Genomic DNA, 19,573 nt, shown 5'->3' with positions numbered 1-19,573 from the left:
AATATTATGCTTTGATACATATGTATTCTCTATAGTTCTCTCTCTGGATATGGATGGCTCTTTTTTATCACAAGTTTATTGGAATTGTCTTGAATCACCTCATTGTTGAAAAGAGCCATGTCCATCAGAATTGATCATTGATTGCATAATCTTGTTGCTGTGGACAATGTTTTCTTGTTCTATTCCCTTCACCCAGCAACAAATCATCTAAGTCTTTCCAGGCTTTTCTCATATCAATCTACTCACCATTTCTTATAGAACAATAATTTTCCATTACCTTCATATACCCTAACTTATTCAGCCATTCCCCAATGGATGAGCATCCACTCAGCTTTCAGTTACTTGCCACTACAAAAAGGGCTGTTAGAGACATTTTTGCACATGGGGTCCTTTTCCCTTTTTTGTGATTTCTTTGGGATACAGACCTAGTAGAGACACTCTTGGATCAAAGAATATGCAGTTTGATAGCCCTTTGCTAGAGCTTACACTTTAATGAAGGAAAAAAAAAACACCATAATGCAGAGTTTGAAAGAGAATGGGGTATTTTCACAGAGGCTTGGATCACCTCTGGTGTCTGGGAAATGACATGGAGGCTTAGATGTAAGTAATATAAATTGAGCTATCAGAAATTTCGATGGGAATACAGGTGGGGATGAAGGTCAGAGTGGAAGCAGAATATTTTTGGAGCTGCTGATTAGGCACTTCTAAGGACCGAGGTCACAACACGGCCATTCTTGACAAGGACATCTAAATCTATTTCCCTATTATCCCAAACTTTATTCTCTCTGCGTATTCTAAAATCTTCCTTTCTGGACGCATTCCCTTTGTGGGGATGTCTTTCCCTAGTAAAAAGTAAGCTCCTCCAGGAGAGGAACTATCTTGTTTGTTTGAGTTTGCCTATCTAGTGCTTAGCAACGTACACAGTACCTAGTAAGATATTGAGCCTTTTTTTCAAGTGTCCAATTCTTCGTGACCCACTTGGGATTTTCTTGGCAAAGATATTGGAGGGGTTTTCAATTTCCTTCTCCAGTTCCTTTGACGGATAAGGAAACGGAGGCAAACAAGCTTAAGTGACTTGAGGCCGGATTTGAACTCCCGAAGAGGAGTCTTTGTGACTCCAGTCCCGGCACTCTATCGACTGTGTCACTCAGCACGGAGCAAGCACCTTAATAATACTCCCTCACTCGCTCATTCATTCATAGTTTGGATCAGAGTTGCTCGTAGATACTTTCTAACTAGCATCAGTGGAAATCGTCCTACAGGCTTAGCCTGGCCTGGGAGGTGCCAGTTCCCGGCCAGCTCTTGGCTGTCTCCTGGCCGCTGGCTCACCCCCAGCTCCGCGGCTCTCCTCCCACCGGCCTCTCCTCCGGCCCCGCCTCCCCGGCCGGGTGAACCGAGGGTATAACAAGCCTGCGGCCGTTTTGGGCTTCAGAGGAAGCCACCGCAAACTTCTCGCTCTCCCCCGGGCTGCGGAGTCCAGAGTTCGGCAGGCGCAGGGGACGCTGACCGCCCGGCGGCGCGGAGGGCTCTGGGAGCAGCATTTTCTGAGCCTCTTTGGCGGGGAGAGCCTGAGCTCGGTCCCATGAAGTCCCCCACAGTACAGCGCAGCGCCGGGGGCGCGGCGGCGACCGCTGCCGGGGCAGGTGAGTGCGCTCCGCGGGGCAGCGGGCTCCGGGGGAGCCCCGGGGGGGGGGGGGGCGCAGGGACTGGGGCCGGTCCGAGATTAGCACCGCAGCCTTGACCTGGAACGAAGCCTAATCTCTTTGGCTCCCTTAATCCCAGCTTCATCACCATCCTACCAGCTGGTCGTGGACCATCAGGTGGGGTCAGATTTGAGAAGGGAGGAAAACCTATATAGCTCCTTCTTAAATTCCCAATAGAGGGGGGAAGAGGGAATCCTGTTTATGAACTTCTTTAAGAAAAAAAGGAAAGAAAGAAGGAAAAAATTTAAAAAGGGGGAAAAAAAAGAGAAAGGATTTAAAAAAGGTTAGATTCTCTTTCTTCCTTCTGATTGTTTCTGCCCTCCCTTCCTCTCCCAGCTGTTATAATGATCCGACATCTCTTTTGTGAGTCTGACCCCGAAGTTTGTTAGCTTGGGTTGGAGGAAGGCTTTTTTTTTTTTTTTTTTTTTTTTTTTTTAAGTACGATTCAAAAGATCTGAATCTCCTTTCTTTCTACCTCTATCTTCCCTTCCATCCATCCTTACTTGTTAAACTGGCAGAGACTGAAATGAGGTATTGCTTCAAGGACTTGCAGGGGACTCGAGGTCCTGTAGCTTTGGAATTCAGGCGGACAGACTGAAACTGGACTGGTTAAAGGGTCTTTGGCTAGGACAGGCTTGCCTCTCCCTGCTCCGGCTGCATCTGCCCCTCCCAGCTAACACTCTGCCCCGGTTCTTGGTCCTCTGTAGTTCCTTCCCTGGACTCGGTGGTGGTTGCCGACCTGTCCGATGTCTTGTGTGAGTTTGATGAGGTCATGGCTGATTTCTCATCCCCTTTCCACGAGCGCCACTTTGAGTATGAGGAGCACCTGAAAAGGATGAAACGAAGGAGCAGCGCCAGTGTCAGTGACAGCAGCAGCGGTTTCAGCGATTCAGAGAGTGAGTAGGTTCCTTCCAGCTCCTTCTCTCTGCTTCCCTCTCCCCTTTCCTGTCCCTCTTCACTCCCTTTCCTTCTTCCTTTTCTCTTTCTCTCCCTGCTCTTCCCCTCTTTTTCTCCGTCGTTCCTTTTCCTCACTTCACCCAGATGGGAATTTTGCACAGTCCATTCTCACTTAAATCCAGTTCACTTGCATGCCGTGGCATCTCCTCTTTGATAGGGTCCTCTTTGAGAACGAAGGACAAACAACTTCTCCTTTTGCTGCTTGTAGTGGTAATGTTTCACCTCCCGTTTGGGAGAGCTGCCCACCTTCTGATAGAAAGCACGTACTTTACACCCGAGAAGCTTTATGTACATTCTCCAATGATAACAATTGCAGACAAGGAGAGGTGAGTTTGAAGGATAAAAGTTGGCAGGAGGGAAGGGAAGGATGGTCCCTGACTGGTACAGAGGGAGATGGAATTGAGTTCAGGATCTCTGATCCTTCACCACTGAATTTCAGCAGGAACAGGAATACCTGGTCTGTCCAGGAACCCTGTAAGAGATAAGAGTCATGTGAATGTTCTTTGGGGGTAAAAGAGTTATGTGAACTCAAGTTTACAATCTTTACGGACACAGGAAGGTTAATCAGTGTTTTGTTTTGTTTTGTTTTTCAAGTCACCATAAACCTGTATATTTGAGAACATTGTTTAGGACTTTTATTGCAATTTTAAATCAGATTCTAAACTTTTTATGAATAAAAGGAGCATGGTAAAAGACTTCAAGGGTCAACAATGAGGGGATGAGAAAAATGACAAGATGTAGACCATTTTTGAAGCTAAGAATTTATTTCTAAAATTGGTATCTTGGGAATAATCAAAATAATCTCTTGTACTTTTTTTTAAAGGGTCAGAACTCCAAACCTGACATTTACATACTGTTCTCTGAACCTGGGCAAGTCAGTTAATCTCTGCTTTAGTTTCTTCAATTTTAAGATGGGGGTAATAATAGCATCTACTCCTCAGAGTTGTTGTGAAGGAGAGCACTTAGACTAGTTCTAGTAGGTATTATATAAATGCTTATTCCCTCTCTCCTTGTCTTGTATGTTTTGCCTTCTAAGTATAAGTGACATTTATACCCCTCAACTCTTTGGAAACATGGTCCCATCCCCCAGGGGTTCCTACCTCTCCTTGTGTTTACTGAGTTATGCTAATTCAGCATAAACTAGGATGGTGAAAAATGGGAAGAAAGCCAGTCATAGCATGAGCAGACAGAAAACTGACTCTCTGGAGGCACATGGCTCACTGAATTATATTTTTCTTCTCTTCCTCTGCTAGTTCAACATGCTGAATTTAGAAGCTTGGGTTTGCCTAGTCACTTACCAGCTGATATGCCAGTTTGGTACTGCTGGGTCATATAGATCAGAGGTTTATAGCTAGAAAGGACCTCAGAGACTATCCATGGTCTTTGAAGCCCCATTTTGCAGATGAGGAAACTGAGGAAGAAGAGGTAAGGACAGCCTCATGTAAACTAGTTTTCTATAAAAATTGGATATATTCATCTAGATTGTGAATTCTGATTAGTTTTTTATCATTAACAAATGTAACTAGGTTTTTAAAAAATATGGTAATCACCTTAGTTTTTTTTTAAACTATCTTTATATGATTTAAGTGCTTCTAATAATATTTCTATGCCTTACTGTTTCCAAGTACTTTTACATACATTTATCTCATTTGATTTTCAAAATAGCTCTGTGACATACAGGACAGATACTATCACTCTAGTTTTGCAGATAAGGAAACTGTGGTTTAGAGCTGAAGCAGCTAGTCAATGTCAGAATGGGAGTCAAATTCAATACTTGTGCCACCTTTTCTCAAAAGAATAAGTTGTTGATGCTACCCATTTCACTATTCTTTATTCTTGAAGTAAACTCAGTGAAACTTTACAGAAACAGTTTCAGATAGTTTATGAAAGAACCTCAAGAGATCATCTAACTCAACCCTTTCATTTGCAGATGAGGAATTTTTAAAAAAAATTTTATTTATTTAGTTATTGCTAATACACATTGCTTTGTGAATCATATTGGGAGAGAAAAATCAGAACAAAAAGGAAAAACCATGGGGGGGGGGGGCGCGGAGAACACAGAAAAAAGAAGTGAACATAGCATGTGTTGATTTACATTCAATCTCCAAAGCTCTTTTTCTGGTGCAGATGGCATTTTCTATCCAAAGTCTATTAGGACTGTCTTGGAAGGAAACATTTTATGATTGTACTAGGGAAAATCAGGAGCTATTTTCTCCCTTTCCAAGGAGGAAAAAATTCAGTTGTCAAATTTGGACATAAGCAGATATTTTTCATACAGATAAAGGACATTCAGTGCCTTAACCTAGGATTTGAGTTTTGGCTCTTTTGACAGCCACAGCCCAGACACATCATTTGGAAAAGAAGGATAATTCTTACTTCACAAGGAGGTTTTAAAATGAATTGCAGCTTGTAAGAAGCAAGGGACTGAAATAGTTTTTCCTGAACTTTCTTTCTTTCTTTCTTTCTTTTTTTTTTTTTTTTTAAACGATTCTGTGGCTAATAGCCTGGAGCTCTTGCTGAATAGAATGAAAGAGCCTCCTTCAACCTGGTTTTCTTCTAATTTGATTTCAAAAGGAAATCTTACATTTCTTGAAACTTGTCTCTATTTCTGTGGCTATACTTGAATGTGTCAGCATCAGCCTTGGTAGGAGACAGAAAGTGAGAAATGAAATACACATCCTCTCCTACCAAGGCAAGAAAATGAGGACAGTTTGTCCAGTGCTATTTCATTGCAAAGAAACAGCTCTTGTTCAGGCAGTGACCACACTCCTCTTGAATAGCGTATAAGATTGCCCATTCATAGACTATCAGGACTTCTATTGGATGGATCTCAGATCCAGAATCCTTTCTTGTTTCTTTTGTGGCCACAGGAAGAAGGCGCTGGAAAACATCCTTGACCAGCATTGGGGGAGGTATTTTCAGTGTGTGGATGTGTGTGTGTGTGTGTTTTACCCAGAATGTATTGGGTTTTTTTGTTTTTGTTTTTTGCTTTTTGTGTTAATGAGACTATTGTTTGGGAGTTAGGAAAATAAAGCGGAAAAAAATGAATCAAAGGTTATATACATAATGCCCCTTATTTAATTCTCTGCTGGCTATTTGAGTCCATTACTTACACAAGACTGGTTAGAATATAAGCTCTGGAATAGTTAGCTTGTCACATAAGTCATCATCTTTTTAAGTAGCTATATTTTAATCTGCAGTAGCTATATTTTAATCTGCATCTCAGTTACTGCCAGGAATTATCTGCATGGAGCATTTGTCATATTAAGTAATTGACTTTTAGTGCAATAACTTTAGTCATAGTTGTGAATAGTTACACTATTTGAGGGAAGGAAGAGAGAAGTCAGCAGGCCCATTATAAAAGGTTGTCCAAAAAAGTTCTAGTGAAGTTTTAAACTTTAATAACCACATAGATCCATTTACCAGATGGAAAAAAAATAAGGTGTTAAATCTCAAAGTGCCTCATTTAAGATCTAAGATTACTTAGCCATGAATGAATTCAAGTCAAAAAAAACGCTTAAATACCTCCTATATGCCAGATTTGGGGCTAAGTCCTAGGGATACAAAGAAAGGCCAAAAAAATAAAATTAAAAAAAAAAAGCCTAGGCACAGAACCCAGATTTCCTGAAATGAACTGAATTTTCATTTAAGATATTAGTTAAGATGCCTCACTGGCAAATTTGATTATCATTATTTTTAACTTTGATTAATTTAAAAACATTTTTGGTTATTTTAAAAAGGGGGTCAATCATGACTACAGTCATAAAATCACATCAGAACTTCTAGGTGTTCCTGCTGACTAGCATAGGGACCTCAGGCAAATAACTGAGGCACTGGTGTGCCTTGTTTCTCCACCTGTAAAAAGAACATGGTTATTCAGATCGAAAAGTTTGTATTTTAAAAGTATTTTGGTACCTTCCTGAAACTTTTGTTTCTATCACTTAATAATAATAATAGTTGACAGTGCTTTAAGGTGTACAAAATATTTATATCCCTTTATTTGAACTTCACAACTAACCTGTAAGATTGTCACTCAGGTATTATTATATCTGTCTCTATAGATGAAGGATCTGAGACTCATGGCTAATAAGGCTATCAGTCTTATCAGTAAGATCTGAATGTCTGTCAAATCACATCTCATCATGATATAAAATATTAGTTGTAATAATTGATCTCTCACATATGAAAATATGCATCCAGTTGTAAACTCAGTACTATTGTGGTTCTTTTCATTTCTTTTATGTTACTCCCCCCTCCAAAACTCCAACCCAACTTTCTAGGAGAGATCAAAATGGTACCATTATCTGAGCAACTAGAAAAGAAGAAACTCTTTCAAGTGTGTTTTTCATCCTAAGGAGAAAATAAACATAGCACACATTCCTTCTTAGTGCTGCAGTTGCAGACCAGTGTGTACACTTGACGGAGGGGTGGGGTGTTGAGAAGTAAACATTTCATTGAGCCAATACTTTTCCTGTCCCAGCTTTTAAGGTGGTGTCCTAAGCAGAATTGAATACTAAAATAATTCATATTCATAATTCATAACCTTCATATGGTTCCTTCTCCACCAAGTTATTAAATTGATTGGAATTGAATTAATCCTTGTCCTTGTCTTACCCCCAAACCTCTGCTATCCTGAGTTTGAGCACATAATATCAGGCCTTTTAATGACTGTGAAATTAAAATAGTATCACTAGAGTTTGAGGAAGATCCTTGGGAAGCTTTTAAATAATGAGGAACTGCTACAAAGGATCACTCGAATTATCTAGCATAACCTGGGGCTTGGAAGAGGATTTGAAAGCCTTTTGAAAGTGTGCTTTTGCTTCTTACTGGGTGGATTACTGGCAGGAAACCTTTATTTTGGGTATGGTGGATGTCATTAGCACAGAGTGCCAATGACCTGCATTTTGAGCCAGACTGAAGGCTGAGTCCTGTGTGTGGACACTGGCAAAGTAAACAGTGACCTGGGTAGCTTGGGATACTTATATCAATTCCATGATATACAGATCATAATATTAGGCAATCTGAGTGGGAGGTTTGTTGTGCTCTGATGCCTTGGCACGATTGGAGGTGCCTCAGAAGAGTAGCTTATGGCAATGCTGGTCAAATTTTTCTCTGGCATGTTTTACTTATTTGGACCACTAGCATCTCCTTCCCCCACTCCATTCCCTATGACAAAAGACAAACAGGTCTAAAGTTTACAATTCAGTTAATTACTATAGTTCACTTGCCTGAAACTTGTGGGGCAGTTCTATATTTGTAAGAGTTTTGGACAAATTTTATGTTTTGTGGCTTCATTCTATTCTGAAATAGAAAATGTTAGTGCTAACCCTGAATTATCCTTCCCTCCTCCCCAAGCTAAAACAACACACCTCTCTTCTTAACAAGTCTCTTATTCTGATCTCTACCCAACTAGCATTCTCAATTTTAGTAATGTTCAAATATTTAATATTACTTCATGGTATTTTAAAGTATGAAATCATTTGTACTCAGCATGAAATTTCCAACTAGAAAAAGTGAAATTGATTTATTATAGAAAGTATCTAATTAGAACAGATTTTTTGAAAGCTAAAAATGACTTTGGGTTGGTGGTTTAAGGCCTTAAAAATCCTCCTCTCGCATTATGATCTGAATTATTAGAATTAGAATCCTCATTTGAGTAAGAGGATTGGATTCAAATATCAGTTCTGTTCTTTACTAAGTATGGTGCAGTGGAAAGAAAGTATTAAAACTGAGGGACTTAAGTTTGAATCCTGACTTTGCCCTGTGTTACTTTAGAGAAATCACTTAATTTTAAGGCCTCAGTTTCCTCATTGATAAAATGAGAGGTGTGGAACGAGATGATCTCTAAGGTCCTTCCCAGATATAAATCTGTGATCTTATGAAATTGCTCTTATTTACAATTTTGCCGTAGAGACAGTCTGAATATTCTGATCAGTTTTTAGGTTGGCTAGAAGACCTTCTGAGGAAGAAAAGGGATTCTGCAGTGAAGTTTTCAGTCGTGCCCTCTTTTGGACCTCTGGCTTCTGTATTCTTCCCTAAGAGATGTTGTTCCTTTGTATTCCTCTCTCCAATGAGCTAGAATCAAATAAACATTAAAGTCAGACTTTATAATAGGCTAATAAATTGTTTGGGGGTTTCATAAGGGGCATGTAGGAACATTAAAGGTAATTTGAACAAATATCTAGATGGGTTATTTATATGAGTGCATCTTTTCTAAGTAACTTGGTTTAACACCTGCAAACTCTACCCTGATGGTCACTATTTTACTTGATTTAAAAAAATTAATATTATTTATTTTTTCCAAATACATGCAAAGATAGTTTTCAACATTCACCTTTGCAAAACCTTATGTTCTCTTCCCCCCAAGAAAGCAAGCAATGTGATATAAGTTAAAAATGTGCAGTTCTTTTAAACATATTTCCATATTCATCATGATGACCAATAATTATTTTCTAAGCAAGGCAGTTTGGGTTAAGTGGCTTGCCCAGGATCGCACACCTAATGTGTTAAGTGTCTGTGGTCAGATTATTTGAACTCAGATCCTCCTGACTCCAGGATCACTGCTCTATTCACTGTGCCATCTAACTGCCCCACGATAGCCACTACTTTAGATGTTTAGACACATCTTGGACACAGATTCGTGATGTTGATATAAGCTGAGCAGGATATAGGGAAGAATGCATTGGTTTGATGTATCAAAGTATAAGGTGCTAAACAGACTTTATAACTACTAGACTGGTAACTTCTAAAACGACTGAGGCAAAAAAGTTGATTCAAACTGCTTGTTAAAAATAGCTTGTGTCTGCCTAATTAAAATAATTATATAATATCTGTGAGATACATATGTGTGCATTACATAACTTTAAGAGGTTCTTTCCTCCTAAGAGTTCATCTAACATCATAACAACTCAAAGACAGACAGGAAAGGCAGGTAGTATACTCTCATTTCACATAATAGAAACTGAGGCACAGAGAATGAAGGGAATTGCTTAATATCATGTAGAACAAGGTAAGACTAGTATCCATTCACTTCCTATCTGGTATTCTATTAACCTAATCTGCTAACTATAAAGGTGCATGTTTTATGGAGTTTGGTGACTGTAAATAGACATAAATATGGGTCCCTAGGATTAGAGGTCTAAACCATATAAACTGATGAAAGTCTGTCTGATTACATATACAGTCCTGGTTTAAAGCATTCACTGAAAGGTCACATTTCTTTAAATAGGTGCTTTGAAATTGTGTTATTGGGCATAATTTCACATACTTGGGGCCTTGGATTGAAATGCCATTTCCGAATTTCCTTTGCAAGACCAGCTTGGGAAGGTCAGGACAACATCAGTTTCCTGTGGAGCCTGTAGGAGCAGGGGTGTCTGGTTGCTGCTGACTGCTGGTTCATTGGAGTGTCTGGGTTTTGGCCACATGAGTTTTTATTCAAAGGACTATGAGCTAATATTGTGCTTTATACTGCCTTGGTTGAATTTGTCTGTGTTTTCCATCACAATTGTCCCCTGGTGTATAACCTGACTGTAAAAAAAAGTGCTTTGGGCCATAAGTTTGTATGAAAGTTCTCCCAGAAGCAAAGTAAAAGGGGTTTCTAGACTTTAGTCAAGTATTCATATTGTTTCCAGATACTATCTTTACCCCCAAATGAACATGTTTATATCTATCCCTTACGCCAAATTACACTGTTATTGATTCGGTTTTTTTTGGCCTAATTTTATGGTTTTTATGGAACTTTTTAATGGATCCTTAGAAACATGACTTCTGTTTACATAAAAAAATGACAGGTGTCTTTTCCCTTCCTTAATCATAGGATGGGCATGCCTTAATTAATAATAGATTCCTCATAGAATAGGAAGAGCAGGAAGAGACTTAGTGAACATTTATATAGAGTATCAAACTTTGTAAAGTACTTTAAATGTGTCATCTCACCGGATCTTCATAATAATACCCTCATTTTACAGTTGAGGAAACTGATCTGGGAGGTTAAGTGACTTGCTTTGTCTAATTGCTTAATCCCATGGATGAAGAAATAGCCCAGATATGTTATGTTATTTGGTGGCAAAGCCTGACATTAGAATCCAAGTTTCCTGCCTTCCTACCTCTAAAAATTGATTACTTTTTATATTTATATCACCTTTAAAAAAATTATATCCCTTTTCTCTCTCCTACCTAGAGAGATATCACTATATCAAAAAACAAAGGGTGAAAATTTTTTCAGAAAAACTATTAGCCTAGTCTGACAGGTAAGTCAGGGATAGCCAAGTCTCTCACCTCTGCAAAGAAGGGATGAAGATGCTTTTTCTCCTATCTTCTCCAAGGCCAAACAAGTTGATTTTCAAATGTTTCCATTAACTCTATTGACTTGACTTTTCTGGTGTTACCTGGATGGCTCCTACCTTTCTTCAAATTCTAGTGCAGAGTAAAGGAAGCAATGGAGAAAAGTAGTATTCTGGTAGCTTTTTCTTCTCTTGTTGCTACAGCTAATATTTTTTGTACAATATTGAATAATGAAGATGATAATGGGCATCCTAGCTTCACCCCAATTGTACTTGGGAAGGCTTTTGCTTATGCCCATTACAGATAATGCTTACTGATGGTTTTAATTAAATATTATTTATCATTTTAAGGTAAGTTTCATTTATTCCTATAAGAGGTTGGGGTTGGGGTAAATGGCTATTCCTAAAAGCTGTATTTATAAGGTTTAAAAACCTTGTTCCAGGGCTTTTGGGCTCCTCCTTGGTTAACCAAACTCCAAGATAGTATAAATCTCAGAGGAACAGCAGTGGGAGGGTGCAGTTACCCAGATAAAGGCACCTTGAAGGACCTTTGGAAATACTCCACAAGAAAGCAGTGAGGATCCAATCACAAGACCAAACTTCCTTGTACTTATGTTCTTAGGTGAACTTGTATCCTCTGGCAAAGGAGGGGCTAGAAACAATGTCTCTCTTCATTAAAATATATCCCTGTGTACAGAAATGTTGCCTCACTTGTGAAAAAAAAATTCTCCACCCAACCCTCCCAACCTGAAACAACCAAAGCTATTATTGGCTTGGTTGAATGACAGACACAGAGATCCCTGTTCTCCCGATGGAATCCTGTATTTTATTGGAATAGAGGCAACTTCTAGGATATCATCATACCCTTCTTGACTGGGGGATATGGGAGTTTTCCTTGTAACACCTACCTCACAGGTGTGCTGGAAGGAAAGCACTTTGCAAACTTTAGAGGGCTGTAGAAATAAGTCAATTCATAACAATCGTTATACAATATAATTTCATTTCATGTACTAATATGTTGCACATACCATCCATTATGTAATATAAGCTCCTTGGACTCAGAGATGGATTCTTTTTTTGTATTTATATTCACAGAGCCTGGCACATAGTAGGTGCTCAATAAATAATTGAGGGAATGATATATGTTTATATGTACATAAAATATTCATACATATGTAATAGATATGAAATAAAAAGCTTATGAAATGATGTATATTTTTAGAAAGAGAGCATTTTTCATTTATACACACATGTACCTACTTTTTGTTCTCCTTTGGTCCTAAGAAGATTGTCAACTTTTTATAGAGTTGTTTATTTATTTTACATTACTTAATATTGTAAACAGTAAATCATCACTCATTACAGTATTTTTCAGACCTTATAGTCCATATAGATATTACTACATTAAATCAACATGTACTCTCTCTCTCTCTCTCTGTCTCTCTGTATATATATATATATATATATATATGTATATATATAACCATATATATGCATATAAAGACCTGGATTTTAATGTCAAGCCAGTTATATGACCTTGGAGAAGTAAATTTAGCCTTTTTTCTCCTTCATCTTCATCTGTAAAATAGGAATTACAACATCTGAATGAGCTAATTCACGGAGTTAGTGAATATCTAATGACATATGTATATGAAATAGTTTATAAACTTATAGTATTAATCATTGTGAATTATTATTAGCTATTAGATATATATATATATATACACACATACACATACACACATATACATATACGTATATATATATGCATACTCTTGGAAATGCAGATATCTCTTCCCATTCAGACTTAAGTTTTTTTTCTTTTAGAGACTGTACTTTTATGACTGTTTATTATTATTATTAGTTGTATATCTTCATTTTAATTGTCTTGTATGCTTTTTTTTACTTAAAGGTGCAGATTCCCCTTACAGGCACAGTTTCAGCTGCAGTGATGAAAAGTTGAATTCTCCAACAGTCTCAACGCCATCTTTGTCCTCTCCCCTAGTTGTTCCTCGTAAAGGTAAATTTGACAGTGCACACAAAAAATTTGACCCAGTATTCCCATTCTTCATTCCCCTTCCCTTCCCCCTTTTCCCACTTCTACCAAACTCTGGGATCATCTCTGCCAAGCACTAAGGGGTCTGTATTTTCTTGGCTTCTGTGAATCAGAGTTGATGGGCAAGACTTCAGATTCCTCACACCTACAGAACTTTAGGGGGAGAACACATCTGCAAGTGATTCCAGATGTTCCTTTGTTCTCTTCCTTAGCACAGGTTGTAATCTGGTTATAGGCAGGATCTGTGCCAAAGAACAGTGGCTAGCAGACTCCTCCCAGACTGGTTGGTTCTAGAATGCAAAACCCCTCTGTGAGGATTTGTCGGAGATGGAGTTTTGTAATTGCACCAATTATTTCACCCACGTTCTCAGTAATTGCACCAGTTCAGCAATTAAATAGGATTTTCATGATGTACAGTGAAATGCCCTGAAGTAAGTCAAGCTAGAAACTTTAGCATTTCCTGACTGTTTTGAGAACAAAAGATCCCAAAATTTGGAGTGCAAAGGAGCTTTGGATATTTTAAGGATCTTAGATGATGATCCAAATACCCCATTTACAGAAGAAAACAAGTTCAGTGTGCTCAGTCATCCTGGAAAGCAAGTAGCAAAGATGGGATTTGAACTAAGATGCACAGGACTTTTTTATTTTTATTTTTTCCTGTATCACATTGCTTCTTTGTTCTTTAAAACTCATGTGAAGCCTCCTAGCTCTTTGGATTGACTTAGGTGAGAGGTAAGGAAACTGACCTTAAATGTTTTCAACCTCAAATGCCTTTGCTGGATAGCAGAACATCAGGTTACACTGGACAGTCGCCTTCCTGACAACAAAATAATGTCTTTGTCTTTCAGAAGAAATATTATTCTTAGCGAAAATTATATAATGTAGAAAAAAAAGAAACAGAAAAAAAGCTATAACTTCTTTGGATTTTATCACTCCCTAAAGTTAAAGCAGATTTTTTTCCTAAGAGATTTTCCATTTCCATGACACACCCCCACCCCAGATCTTGTTATTTTAGAAGCCTCTTGGGAATTGGTACAATCATCTATCCCACATTTTCTGGTGAGCCTAGCATATTAAAAATAGTCTCAAAATGGCACAATCTGGCCTGAAGTTGTTGCCTGATCTCTGATCCTGAAGAGGTGTCACCTTGCAAGGAGAATAAACACCTGCTGGCAAAGCAATGTAGCAAGGAGTTTTCTATTACTAAAAATGTGAAGTCAAATACTTCAACAGCAAATGGGCAATTCTTATAAATTTGTCAGTTTTTCTCAGGTTGTTGGTTATAAGCTTGCCTTGTTCACACTTCTTATAGGAAGCTAGTTCAAGAAAGGAAAGCTGTTAGATTATTGAGCCTGGCTTTGGTACTTCAAAGTGAAGTATCTAAGAGCAAACCGCTCCTAATTTCTGCTTCCTGTTCTACATTCTTATCTCTCTTCCAAATAAAAATAAAATCCAAACTCGAGCCAGACCTTAATTTTGATTTTCTATTTCTGAAATGGCCTCATTATTTTCCACCTTCCCATTTTGCTCCCCAATAACTGTCCCATCCAACTACCCACATATAGAAAATCTCATTCTGTAATGTTCAAAGACATTTGTATGACCTGTCTTACCTTGCCACCTTCTTCTTTGGCCATCATTTTCCTTCTTTGTAACATGAGAGGCTCATACTCATTGATTTCTAAGATTCCATCCAGCTCTAATATTTTATAATTCCATATTCAGTCAATAACTCCAACTTGGAAATTAGAGGATTTGATTTAGTCTTTCCAAAGACAATGAAGGAAGATTCTTTTTTTCTATTATAATATGAAGGAAGAAAATATTTTAGAAACTTTAGAAACATTATTGTGCTTGCACATGGAGCCTGGTGTGCAGAGGAAATGGCAAAAAAATAGTTTATTGAGACAGTTCTCTAAGAGTCTAAGAAGGTGTCAACCTGGACTAGAAGAAGTTTCCTTCTCTGGGTGTTTCCTATGATAGTGAATCACAGGTATAGTCTCCAACTTGGAAAAAACCATTGGATTGAAAACACCTTGAAGGTAGCTATACTTAGCAGCACACAACTGGTAGTAGCAGCATAATGATTGTTAAGTATTATTGAATGATTAAAAGAATGCAAAAGAGGTCAAATAATCTTGAACAAGGTCACTATATGTCTCCCTGACTTATTCATATGTGAAAAATTTAAGTTTTTTAAAAATAAAAATAGCTTTTTATTTTTCAAAATGTATGCGAAGATAGTTTTCATCATTGACTTTGCAAAGTTTTGTGTTCCAAATTTCTCTCTCCCTTCCGCTCTCCCCTCTCCCATGGACAGCAAGTAACCCAATATAGGTTAAATATGCAATTGTTCTAAACATATTTCCACCTTTATCATGCTGCATAAGAAAAATCAATTCAAATGGGGAAAAAAAAAAATCCAAGCAAACAAACAACAAAAATGTGAAAATACTATGCTGTGATCCACATTTAGTTTCCATATTCTTCTCTCTGGATGCAGATGCTCTCTCTATCATGTGTCTATTGAAATTGCCTAGAATCACCTCTTAGTTGAAAAGATTCAAGCCCATCATGGTTGATCATCACATAATCTTGTTGCTGTGTACAATGTTCTTTTGTTTCAACTCACTTCACTCAGCATCTGTTCATGTAAAGCTTTCTAGGCTTTTCTGAAATCATCCTGCTGATCATTTCTTATAGAACAATAATATATACCATAACTTATCATGGTAATAATATCAATATCAATGCCAATAATGAACCATTCCCCAACTGATGGCCACTCATCAGTTTCCAGTTTCTTGCCACTACTAAAAGGGCTGCCACAAATATTTTTGCATAAATGGTTTCTTTTCCCTTTTCTATGATCTCTTTGGGATATAGACCCAGTAGAGACAATGCTAGATCAAAAGTTTGATAGTCTTTGGGCATAGTTCCAAATTGCTATCTAGAATGATTGGATCAGTTCACAACTCTACCAACAATGTCCTAGTGCCCTAGAAAACTAAATTTTTATCCCTTGTTTTACAGCCAAACTTGGAGACACCAAAGAACTAGAGGACTTCATTGCTGATCTGGACAGAACATTAGAAAGTAGGTATTATTTTCTATATTTCACAACAAATAGCTAACAAAAATAACAATCACTAACTCCAAAAATGGAAATACTATCTATGATTTCATTGAGATGGAGAATTTCCTCCACATTGTGAACAAAGAAGCTGCTAACAATCGTTTGATGTGTTAGACACATAGGAGGTGCTTAATAAATACTCATTGATTGATTGCAAAAATAAAATCATTAGTTTAGAGCCAGGGTGGACCCTTATCTTTATTGACAACTTTGTCATAACCCTATTGGCCATTAGATAACATGTTTCTATTAGAAAAGTGAGCCTTTAAGAAGGAAGAAAATGAGCAGATTCACCACCACAATCATTCTGCCATCAGCAGAGGTCTTTATTAAACAGTAGTTTCCAAAGAGTAATAGATCAAGAAGACATGTGTGGATTAACTCTCTTTAGAGGATTTGAAAGAAAGTGGTATGGTCAAAGGAACTTAAATGGAGTTATTAAATCTCCCTTTTTCTTTTTTGTCTTTAAATGTTCCCAGCACTGAACTTGGAAACTGCCAATTCCTTTAGGATGGGGATTGACATAGAATAGTATTTTTCAAAGCCTGAGGATAACTTCTTTTGGAATGAATTAAACAACCATTTTCATAGAGACTTGGGAATGGTTTGAATCTTATTTTTAAAAAGAAGTTATTTAAAAACTTATTAAAGGACACATTCTTATACCACTTGAAGAAAAACTCAAGCCATGTATGAAATAATATAATAATTATTTTAAATGCACACTTTTCATTTGGAAGCTAACTAATGCTATTCTGTTTGCATGTCCAGAAACATAATTTGTGGTTTCCAGCACACTGAAATATGAATCCCCTAGGGAGATGTGAGGATACTCTCCTTTGTGTAAAGGACAAATCAATTAGACCATATTCTAAAGGGAGTAGGTAGGGAGAAATGAATCAAGAGATCACGGTGGAAGAATTCCTCCAGGATGGCTTCTTGATAGTGTGTAAGATTTTTGTTCTTTGAACTACCCACTTCTTAGTCTACTTACTTCTTTTGGGCTCTAGAAAGGAAGGGATACAACATCAATTGTTGTTGTTAAAGTCTCTTTCTCATCAGGGATTCTGTTTATTCAGCTACAATTGGCAAAGTCATAGTAGCTGAATTTTGACTCAATTCTTCAATTTCCAGTAATTGTGTGATTTATACAAATGGGGTGTCTTGCCTTAAAACTAGGTCTACATCTTGCCAAACATCTGGATGACAGCAACTAGATTTGAGTTTGAAGGTATGCAAGTATTTTTGGCAGTGTGTAGCTCCAGACTCAAATGGGACTGAAAGTGGAGGAGAAGCCTGGCACCATGCAAAATCCTATTTGAAGATTTTTATTGCCTATTTAACACAGTATCCTCCTCCTTCAGACAATATAAAACTGTTTTAACAGACCTTCCTTATAATTTCCCCATAGTTTATCATAGGTCCATTCTATGAACTTGCCTGCTTGATTTAAATTGTGAAATTCTACCCAATTCTGGCAGTTAGAACAGACATAAATTAGTGGGAAGATTGGCATTAAAGTTGATCCTCTGATTCATGTCTATGATGTACAGCCCAGTTAAGTATAGGATATGTATAACCTTATGAATAGAGACTGTTATTTATTTCATATTTATAGGCATGTGAAAAGAGAAGATGTGGATACCTGTTCTTTCAATGGGAGAAGCTTCAGAAACCCATGAAGGCCCAAGGAAGCCAGCTGTTAGAAACTGCTGCCATAGTTGACTAAGATCAGTGTATCCTACTGTCATCTGAGATATTGTTATTTAAAACACAACCTTAGGGATCATTTTTGCTGGATTCTTAGGTGGTAAAATTGACTTCATTAACCTGTGTAGCAGATGAGAGCAAATGACTTACGCTAATATTATATTTTTCCTTAAAACATACTCATATGTAATTTAAAATGCATTTATGAAGATATTTGTAATTATATAGTTGGAAACAGTAATAATGCTTTATCCCTTTATAATATATTTTTGTATGCAAATAAAATTTGAACTGGAGTCCAGATTTTTTCAGAATTTCTTCTTTCCCTATATCCCCACATTTCTTCCATCATTGAAGTCCAAGAATCTTAGGGGTGAAAAGATTTGGAAGAGGCCTTAGATGTTATGTTGAACAACCTAATATCTAAAGTAAGAATTTCAACGATCAAGAACAACATCACTGATAAATTTTCCAGCTTCTGATTTAAGACAGCTCTCCCATCCTAAAAGGGATTTTATTCCATCTTTTAGTAGCTTTAATTGTTGGGAAATTCTCTGTTATTCAACAAAGAAACATCTGTTGAGCCAAAATCTGCTTCCCTATAATTTTTTACTGGTTTTTGTTCCATTCCCTGGCCAAGAAGAAAGTTTGATTTTTTTACACGACTGCCCTAAAATATTTAAAGATAAATGATCGTGCTCTCCTTATTTATTCCTTTTCTAATGATAAAATAATATTGTTAAATATTTTAAATAATTTGATGTTCACTTGGTATTCTAGGTAAACATATGGTTATGTGTAATATGAAACTTAATTTCAGGTATTGTGATTTTGTTGGAGATCAGATTTCTGATCTGTCTTCTTTCCTTTCCTAACACCTTCAATAGTTAGAGATTATACTATGAAAATCCCACCTGAATAAACCAATTTCCTGAATAAAGGGAAATCTCAGCCTCTCAGTTACAAGCAGTTTCCTGCTTAGATCATTGGAGGGTCCAAGTCAAAATTCCCAAGCAAGCCAGCTGTACACAAAACCCAGGTGCTGGGAAGTTGGGGGCAGCTAAAATGGTGATGTTTCAGCTTGTTTGGGTGAGGAAGTGAATATGTATTTTGGCCCTGGTATCATAATTATTGTAATAGATCACACCTTCATAGAACGTTTTATGTATTATTTGATTTGATCTGGTAAATGATCAGATGAGGTAGAAAATGTAATTTTTATTATGCCCATTTTTCTAGATAAGGAATCTGAGAATCAGAGAAATTATGTAATTGGTTCAAAGGTAGGCTGTATAGGCCTTTGGAATTACTTAATCCTACATTCTATTGTACAGTCTATTATAATTCTAATGTAATCTATTCTATTCTAATGTATAAATACATTTTATTTTTAACATCCTGAAAAATAGACTGGAAGGCTTCTGATGGCAGAGAACCTACAGTTCAGATCATTCTAATTATTAAATGAGTAAATGAATGATGCCTTTATTAAGTATTTATAAAGTGTGAAACACTGGAAATAGAGAAAACTGAAACAGCCTCCGCGTTTAAGAAACTCACTCACATTCTTTATTTTTTTTTAATAATCGCTTTTTATTGGTTAAAATACATGCAAAAACAGTCCTCAACGTTCACCCCTGTGTTCCACATTTACTCCCTCCCTTTTCACCTTCTCCCTCCCCCAGACAACAAGCAATTCAACATAAGCCAAAACATGTGCAATACTTCC

The 19,573-nt window shown here is 37.3% G+C and overlaps 1 protein-coding gene across 1 annotated transcript; it reads left to right on the top strand.

Moving 5' to 3' along the window:
- The first annotated feature begins 1,414 nt into the window (after positions 1-1,414).
- Positions 1,415-18,147, top strand: RGCC (regulator of cell cycle). Its single transcript, XM_012546296.3, has 5 exons — positions 1,415-1,643; positions 2,411-2,599; positions 12,855-12,962; positions 16,032-16,094; positions 17,753-18,147. Exons 1-5 carry the CDS (start codon positions 1,583-1,585, stop codon positions 17,758-17,760), a joined length of 429 nt encoding a protein of 142 aa, XP_012401750.1. The 5' UTR covers positions 1,415-1,582; the 3' UTR covers positions 17,761-18,147.
- Positions 18,148-19,573: the final 1,426 nt, after the last annotated feature.

This window comes from Sarcophilus harrisii, chromosome 3 (assembly GCF_902635505.1).
Source record: "Sarcophilus harrisii chromosome 3, mSarHar1.11, whole genome shotgun sequence".
NCBI classification, from domain to species: domain Eukaryota; kingdom Metazoa; phylum Chordata; class Mammalia; order Dasyuromorphia; family Dasyuridae; genus Sarcophilus; species Sarcophilus harrisii.
This window is presented reverse-complemented; position numbering and strand designations above follow the sequence as displayed.